General features: G+C 48.9%; 2 protein-coding genes across 2 annotated transcripts; both read right to left on the bottom strand.

Moving 5' to 3' along the window:
- Positions 1-2,832: 2,832 nt before the first annotated feature.
- Positions 2,833-4,494, bottom strand: LOC121502343 (NHS-like protein 3). The gene has a single exon (XM_070285565.1). The coding sequence runs from the start codon at positions 4,492-4,494 to the stop codon at positions 2,833-2,835; it is 1,662 nt and encodes a 553-aa protein (XP_070141666.1).
- Positions 4,495-4,935: 441 nt separating this feature from the next.
- On the bottom strand, positions 4,936-5,670 carry LOC138928483 (uncharacterized). Its single transcript, XM_070285568.1, has one exon. It carries the CDS (start codon positions 5,668-5,670, stop codon positions 4,936-4,938), a length of 735 nt encoding a protein of 244 aa, XP_070141669.1.
- Between the last annotated feature and the right edge of the window lie 3,647 nt (positions 5,671-9,317).

Raw genomic sequence — 9,317 nt, forward strand, 5'->3', positions numbered from 1 at the left:
CCAGGGTTACCGCTTGTGAGACGAGGACGACCCTTGGGAGACGTCTGCACTGACTTCTCTGCCGAGGGCCTAGCTTGGGTCGTCGGTGGAGCAGTCTGGCTTCCCTGGTCCACAACTCGGATGGCATCACCATCAGCCTTGTCCTTGCCCTCGAGCAGCGAAAGCTCTTCCTGGAGCTCCTTAAGCCGCGCAAAGGCATTCTTCATCGACTGATTGATGCTTCGGACTTTCTGCTCGTTAACCTTGGCTAACAAGTCGTCCAGTATCAATCCCATCTCCTTGATCTGTGGCTTGGGCGCCTTGATCATTTTGCGTGGGTGGGCCGCTACAGGGGGACTAGGGGAGTCCCTTACTCTCTTTGAGGGTGGGGTTGACGAGCTCGTCTCCCGACCGATGGGAACCGGGACTCTCTCCGAGTCTTGGCCAGGTGCCGTGGAGCCGCCGCTAGGTGGGGTCCGCTGCAACTTTGACCGCTTTTGGAAGGCTCCCAAGTCATTGGTATCATCACTTGTCGCTGATAAAGGAGCGCCGGCCAAGTGGGCCGCCGGAGCTACAGTGTGGGTTGGAATGTGGGTTAGGGCCTCCAGAATCCGTGCCCTTGCCGCGGGGTCAACCGCGGGTGGATTTCCACATTTGTGGCTGCCACCTGGAGTAATATTGTTATTACTCGACATTCCTGGTTTTTGCATTTTTAGCCCAATGCGGGGCTGCATTTTATACCTCCTGCCAGGTGGGTTAAAGACTGCCGGCCACTATGGCTCAGACGCAGACCAAGTAGCCGCCCAATGTGGGTCAGACGCTACCTGGGTTTAAAGTAGTGTGCAGCTGGTACCTGCTGCCAGGTTGGTTCCACTGCCGGCCACTATGGCGCAGACGCAGATCGCGCAGCCGCCCAGTATGAGCAGACGCTGCGTGGATTCAGTCGTTGTGTGTGGTGATCGCTTCCACCAGATCGGGACGACACGCGGCCTCCCTCGCTGGTCGAATATTTCCCTCCGACTACGTAATGTTGGGGGTTATACCGCCCCGCCTCGGTCGCCAGAGCCCCTTTTTGGGTGTACCGCAAGGGCGGAGGGGATGGCAGTCGGTCAGATCCGTGACCTTTTCCACCATTTGGCCACGTGAGCGAACCTCACTTCCTGCGAAACATAGCCAAATTCCGTCTCCTTGCCAAGGACTTCGGGCAGCAGCCCGGGAATGTATGCTACGTATTTCCGCAGCGATCGTTAGCTGAAGCTTGTAGCAAGCAGCTTCTGTCACGTGCCGGGGTTTTTACACAATAGGTGGCGCTAATGTGCGCATGTAGAGTGCATCGGCGCTGCAGTGCTGCCACACAGCTGCATTGCGCTCGCTTCACTACACTGCACGCCAGCTGATCGAGCAATCAGCTGACGTGACCGGCACAATTTTGTGGGGGCATCCACATTATGATCCAAAGAGAGAAAGCGGCGCACAGTAGCGCCTTTTCTCATTTTACGTTGCAAAAATCATAACTTCTGAACAAAATAAGATAACTAAATAATTTAAACGCCATTTGATTGGTAATTGTTGTAAAATTTACATATGTATTGGAAAATCTGCCACGCCCACTCGTTCACCTTTTTAAAGGGTATCAAAGTAAAGAAATATTTTTTTCTCAATGAAGAAAATTTTCTTTTAATATTTTTTATTTAATTTGTTATCTTTATTTTTATGTATTTGCTCAGATAAAAATAATTTGAAAACTGAAAAAAAAAAATTTTATTTTTATTTCAACGTGTAACCGCCACGCGCTACAGTTAGTATATTTTATAGTTAGTATGAAGCTGAGTCGGTATTTTGGTATATTTAACCCTGAGTAGTTTTGGTTTATGCTGTTGCATTTCCGGGGACGCAGCTCGACGCAGCAGATGTAAGTTGATTTTGGTCCAGAATAGATCCACAAAGGTCGCAGTTATAGTGTGTATAGTGGCTCAGCCCATCCAAAAAAGATATAGACTACTTTAGCCAGAAAAAAGTGAAAAAAATGGACACCTGGCAGGTAGCGATTTACCTGTGCAAGCCCTAACCCAATTCCCCTTTTTTTTGGATGGGGTTACAGTTTATGAATGTGTCTATTATTTAAAGCAAAAATCATGGCGATAGGTAATATAGTTTTTGTGTAATATTACCTGAAAGTCAACAAATTTTTCCTTTTATTTTCTTATGATGCAAAAATGGAAACAAAGTTCAACTTTGAATGCTCATATCTTCTACAACAAAAATCCGAAAATTGATTTTACAGCAGATTCTGAATCCATGGGAAATTTCCTGTCGAATAAGTATGGTTAAAATCGTTTTTGCGACAACGACTTTTTCGATTTTTGCAACGGCTTTTGTTCGAGAGGCGCTACTGTGCGGCGGTGGAAGAGAAGGAAGAGAAAGTTTCGGGGAAGAAAGATCCCCCCTTACCCCTAGCCGTCGTCCGTCTCGCCATAACATTGGGGCACAAAAGTACCCACCGCGGGCCGCAGGAGCCGTGCCTCGACAGGTGAGTCTGGAGACTACCCTCACACCGCATCCTGCGTACTGCTACCACTTTTTATTCCCCTAGGGGCACTGCCACAGCACGAGTCTTGACGGAGAACCCGCGCGGGCGTCCGCACATCGCGACCTCACACACATCCTGTGTGTAGGGCTTCATGCCGGGTGTGCGTGTGTGTGTGAGTGTGTGTGCGTGTGTGTGCTTAGTTTTAGTCTTAATTTTAGGTATAATATGTACATAAGTAATTCTAGCTTAGATTGTAGGGTAGTATTTACATATATATATATTTATAAGGTTGTGGCGACCAGTCGTGTCGTCACACTCCCACCTTACTTCCGGGTGGGGTGTAGGAAGACCCGGACGTGGTCGTCCCGGTTTAGCTGCACCTGGGATCGCTGACCCTGTTCCTCCTCCAGATAGCGTCGGGCCCTTCGTCTGGCTATTAGGAGTCGCTGCTGGATCCTTCTGATGAGCCCGGCGGGTAGCGTGCCGTTGTTCATGCTCCAGCCGTCGGGAACGGGTAGCCAGCGGGTGTGACCTTGGCGATCGCGTGGCAACTCTTCCTCGGACGAGGATTCGCTGGGGCTATCCGCCCAGGGCGCGCTCCGTCGGCGGCCTCGGCGTGCCGGTGCTGGTGTGGGTGGTCGGTCCCTGGCCGAACGTGGCTCCGGATTGATTGGCCGAACCGGCCCAGCGGAGGACGAGCCCAGTTCGTCGCTCAGGTCCTCAGCCCTGCGTCGAGCCACTGCAGCGGCGTATTCGCCGGGTCTTGCTAGCGGGGGGCAGCTCGGTACGGCCACGGCTGGCCTCTCGTCGGCGGAGTCCTCGTCGGTCGTCAAGTCGACGTGTTGGCTTGTCGATGGCCCATCTGCCTGGCGTGGAGCGACGGCGGCGTGGTATCCGCGTGACGTGGTCGGCGGTGACTGGCTCGGTGATGAGGCCGCGCAAGTGGTTATCGGGCAGCTGGTAGCGTATGGACCCGGCCCGAAAATGTCCTCATACGCCGGCGGCGGGGTGCCCGGCGGTCTAAAATTTGGCTCAGCGTCGTCGGAGTCGGAGATCTGGATGATCTCATCCGCCTCTCCCTCGTCGCTGGAGATCACCTCGTAATCCGGCTGGAATTGAGGTGACGGGGTCCGTGGCTCGTCGGCGGATTGGTCGGAGACGGGGCGTATCGGAAGCTCCACTCCGTCTTCGTCGGGAGACTCTCCGAAGAGGTCCTCCATGTCCAAACCCTCTGCCCCGTGGGCCATCTCCTCCAGCACGTCGGGTGGAAGGTCGCCTAGGCACTCTCGTAGCGCCGCTTCCTCCTCGCCGTCTGGATCTGGTGCCGCTACAGCCCCTGACGGGACCAGCGGTGCTATGGCCTGGACTGCGCGTGTCCCAAGCGTTGTTAGAGTTGGGCCGGTGCGTGAGCGCGCCGGAGTCATGGCAACTCGCGGCGTCGCCCGTGGTGATGGGGTTACGTGGCCGGTAGACGTTGTAGTGGCCCGACCGGTATGCGGGCGCGTCGACGGGGCGGCTGCTCGAGGTGCTGCCCGTGGTGGCTGCCCCTGGTTGCCGGTAGGCGTCGTGGACACCTGGCCGGTGTGCGGACGCGTCGACGGGCCGGCTGCCTGTGGTGCCTCCCGTGGTGATTGTTTATCTCCTTGCCCTTGGGTGGCCTGCGTCGATGGAGGCCGGGTCGTGCGGAGCGGAACTAAAGGACCTTGATCCGTGAGTTGCTGCTTGCCCTGGTCGGCAGGCGTGTGGGCGGCCTCGGTCGGCCGTGGTCGTGGCGGGGTGGTGTCCACCCGTATTGGGCCGAATCGATGATCCGGCGGGACGTAGAGCTGCTCCGCGGACGGGATTTGTCTGCGGCCTCCGGCCACACGGAGTGGCGCGAGGAGTGAAGGCTGGGGCCGATGCCCCATCTGGAGACCATCCAGCAGCTCCTCAAGGGCGAGCCCCATCCAGGCGTCGTCCCTGGGTGATGAAATGGTGCTTGACATCGTGGCGAGATGGCTGGTCCGGGTTGGTGGCGATGCGACCGAGCTCGGGATCGTGGGCGAGATGCGATGCGCGTGTGTTCAGCGCTGCCGTGCGCTGGATCCTCGAGGATGCGGGCGTGTGCTCGCTGGCGGTTGCCTGTGGGCGGTGGGTCGCGTCTCTGTTGCTGTTGCTAGCGATGTTGCTCTGCCGCAGTCTGGTGTACTGTGTGCGTTCGTGCTGCGTAGTGATCGATGTGTCTGTGGAGAGAAAAGAGCAAAATAGACGGCGTTGTTAGGGGGGCGCTTTCGAAGGACCCTACCCAACCGAGAGTTGCTCGATTTCTAAGTTTGTTTTTGCGAAAGAGAGGGCACATGTTTCCCCCCTAGAGGGGTAGGAGCGTTCGACAGGCGCGCCTGTCAGCAGCCCCTCTGAACATGGCCATCTTTCGATCTGGGCGTGGCTTAGTGGCGGCGGCGTGGAGTGGGGTGGTACTCCCCAGGGCTCGTGTCGGTGGCGTCTGACTGCTTTGGGCTGTGCGTGTCCTTGGCGTGGTCTTCCTCGTAGTCGCTGTCATCGATCGCGCCTTCGGCGTGGTCATCTGCTTCTCCCTGTCGGTAGGGTTTCAGCTGTCCCAAACTCGCAGTACGACGTCGGCGGCTGCCGGGTACGTGTAGCTGGACGATGTTTGGTGAAGGGAACTTCGCCACTCGGAAGGGTCCCTCGTATCTCGCGGCCAGTTTGGCGGCGAATCCTTCAGCCGCGTTGGAGAGTGCATGGCGCGTCACTAGCACTAGAGATCCTACAGGCGGCTTCCAAGTCCGTCGGCGCAGATTGTAGTGTCGGCCCTGATCCGCCGTAGCGCGTTCAGCGTTGTCTCGCACCACTCGGAAGATGTCCCTTAGCTGTTGGCTTCGGTCCGTTGGGGCCACCTCTGGGGTGCCTCGTCCTGGTGTGAGCTCGTCGTATAGAGTCCGTGGCAGCCTCGGTTCTCGCCCCTGCGTCAGGAAAGCTGGGCTAAATCCTGTTGTGTCGGAGACACTACTGTTGATGGCCAGGGAGATTTCCGGCAACAGCTGGTCCCATGTATTTTGCGGGCCTCCATCCAGGTACTGGGCGATCATTGTCTTGATCGTCCTATTGGCTCTCTCCGTCGGGTTCTGCCTTGGCGTATACGGCGCCGTGTGCTGCAGCTCCATGCCCAGCGTTTTTCAGAAGTTCTGGAAAGATCGACCTGTGAACTGCGTGCCGTTGTCGCAGACGAAGGTCCTCGGTACTCCGAATCTGCTCAGGATCCGTTCCCGAAAGGCGCGTTCAAGTTGTGCTCCAGTGGCTTTCCGCAGTGGCACCAACTCCACCCACTTGCTGAAGGCATCCAGAAACACCAACAGCATGGTGTTGCCTTGCTTCGATCGTGGAAGCGGTCCAACGAAGTCAGCGCAGAGAACCTGGAATGGCTCGTCGACCTGGCGGGTGAACATCATCCCCGCAGGTTTCTCCTGGCTTACCTTGAATTTCTGGCAACTCGTACAGTGACGAACATAGCGCGCGATGTCGCGGAATAAACCCGGCCAATAGTATCGCTGAGCCACGCGATTACTAGTTTTCCGGATTCCCAAGTGTCCGGCGGTTGGGTGGTCATGGCATTCCTCGAGGACGCGTTGGCGGTAATCCGACCCAACGCACAGCTTCCATGGTGTCGAGAGAGGCTGTAAATAAAACGAGCGTCTGACGTTGTTGAGTTGATATTTCAAACTGAATTTATTTCTTTCAAATCCTATCTTAAATAGCTAACATGAGAATGTACATTATTGATCTTAGTTCTAGACCCACGCATCGGACAGTTCCCGATCGTGGGTAATACTCTAAGTGCGATAAGGGAGCACACATTTACTCCGATAGCACATATGGTATCTTAAACAAACCCAGACCGCTCGCAGGAGGTCATATTTCGGGTTGCTTGTATTTACGTAGGCCCAAGTGGCGGATGTACTTATAGATAGACAAATGCAGTACATAGCTGCAAATATTTAGTACCTAACATATGCATCTTATCTATGTATATACTTTTCGTGTGTTCTTTCTGAACATTCTGCCAAAGGCCGGCAAAACTGACATAAGATTTACATAATTTATTGCTTATGTATAATTGCTTCAACGATTTAGTGGACTGTAATTATTTATCTCATTTAATTTCTTTAATTTCAACTTAAGTCTTTCTCTTTTTGATTAGTTATATTTCCTTTTAAACATTAGATTTTCTTATTTCTTAAATTAACATTCGTTTTATTTTGTCTTTCTTAATAATAAATATAATAGTGTTCTTATAAACATTCTGCCAAAGGCCCGGCAAGCTTGACATTTAGTTACCAATATATTTTATTCTACTTTGGACATTTGTGCAAACAATAATCTAGTGGACTGTAAATTTGTATAATTTTTAACATATTTATATATATCTTTTACTCAATTATTTGACATTAAATTCCTGGCAACGGGCCGGCGAATGTTATGGCTTCTAATCTTTGCCTAATCAAACATTTCTTTACAAAATATATTATTAAAACTGCTATAATTATCAATGAAAATATAAGCCCAGCGTGTCCGGAAATATGATGGAAATGCAAATCCTTCAATTGTGGATGATTTCCTTTAAGATCTTTAATTTCTTTTTTTAATTTATCAATTTCAATCGTATGATTTAATGGGGTTAGTTTCAACGGATCCCACATAATTTTAGGAACTTCACTAACTTCTCCTATGTATGGTGTTGACAGAATCTGTTCACTTTCTGATTGAATATTATGATGTGCTATTAAAATCTTGTCATCTGTTCTTGCAGTACAATATGACGCAATACTGAAGATCCCTTGCTCAGGCAGCTCACACAACTCCATTTGAGAGCCAGTACACTGCACCCTTATTTTGGTATTAAGCGGAACCTTAAACAGCCAACTACTTTTCTTTTCTAATTCTACCCAGTAACTTGTAGAACCAACTATTGTCTTATATACGCAATTCGAAGCTCTATTTGGTTTTAATGGTTGAACCTCACATGCGTTGTCATTCGCGGAGTTCCAGGGCCAACTTCCCTTGCATATCCTTTTACCTTGTTGCCATTTTTGACATTGATTTAAGGTTGCTTCACTCATTAAATGATACGAATCGATTTCAAAATTATAAATCAAATATTCGGAAGTTAGCTGTACCATTATCATTTGTTCTATATTCCTAATAGGCAACGGAATTAGCCTGAATAACTTAGACGGATGCCTACTAAACAAAGGCACCTTTGCACTGATGATTAATTTATTCTCTATAAATAATCCCCTTGCTGTCAATAAAGTATATACCTCCTTAAGTTCCGTACCTGACCTCTTCCCTGGAATTATTAGATTTTCCGACAGATTTTCCTGAATTTTTGCAATCTCACTTTTAAGCTGATTTGGCCTAAGGATGTTTGTATTCAGCCTACCATGATTAATATCTATTAAAAGGTTTATAATCCCTGATTGGACTTTCTCACCTTCTTCAATCAATGATTGAAGCTGTTTGGTTACCATAAAGAATTTTATCGATTCTTTGTACACATAGTAATTCTCCTTAAGAACTTCTGTCATGTTCTCAATTCTTATTTGCATACTCCTAAAATTGGCGTTAACGTCCTCGGTTGTTCTTTTTAATAAATTAGTAGTTGAATCAACAATCGAAGTTTGCTTTTGAACTAATTGATCAATGTTCCTTTGATTGTCTAATAAGTTTTTCATATTTTCTTCCAATTGTTCCCTGTCGTCCTCATCCATTATACCAAATAAAATATGATACAATGAACCCATAAACTCGAAAGGAGCACGCCTGGTTCTGGATCTTGGTTGCATCATGAATAATTTATTATTCTCTTCTAGTTCTAATAACTGATTTTGCATATTATTTAAAACTAGATGGCATTGGTCTTCAAAGCTATGAAGCTTGTCACAAACTTTTCTCATTTCCCCTATCAGCGCTTTTCCTTTTGAAATCATCTTGAAATATGCATCCATGTTATAATAGATCACTAAATTCCAAGATGTACTTACAATTTCCACATCTCCTAGTGGATCTAAATATATTGCCGCAGTACTATTTATCTTTTGTACCTCAAACACATTCTTTTTGGGTTTCATAGCTGAAGCACTGGATACCTGACAAACTAAAGCAATCAAAGTCAGTATCACTATACTCCCTAGTTTAGATAACCTAGGGGAAACTCTTTTTTTATGGCTTACGGTCCGAGTTGTGGTTGCATCCTCAGCTTGTTGTACACCAACTAAAGGACAAATCTTTGTAATCGGCCTCGTCAATGATGCTTCTGAGGTTTTTACTTTGACAACTCTAACTTTATTGTTCCTTGCCTTTATGAACTTCTTCTACTTTTGCCATTGGCCATCTGGCTGGGTGACAGTTTTCATCTTTTAAAAGCACTATTTGCCCTTTTTCTATATTTTGACTACCTTTTTTCCATTTATATCTTTGCTGTAAGGTATATAAATAATCCTCTTTCCATTTGACCCAAAAATCTCTTTTCATTTTTTGAATTAACCTCCACCTATCTAGGCTCGAAATTTTTTCATTTTCTTCAACTGCCTCCACTATATCCAACGTTGGTCGACCTATTAAGAAATGCCCTGGCGTTAGCACTTCATTATCATCCACGTCTTCTCCCGTTGTATATAGCGGCCTAGAATTCAGTACTGCTTCGATTTGGCATAAAAGGGTTGACATTTCTTCGTATGTCAATATACTATCCCCAATCACTCTTTTTAAATGATATTTAACGGATTTAACACCCGCTTCCCAAATACCTCCA

This window comes from Drosophila kikkawai, chromosome 2L (assembly GCF_030179895.1).
Source record: "Drosophila kikkawai strain 14028-0561.14 chromosome 2L, DkikHiC1v2, whole genome shotgun sequence".
Lineage (NCBI taxonomy): Eukaryota > Metazoa > Arthropoda > Insecta > Diptera > Drosophilidae > Drosophila > Drosophila kikkawai.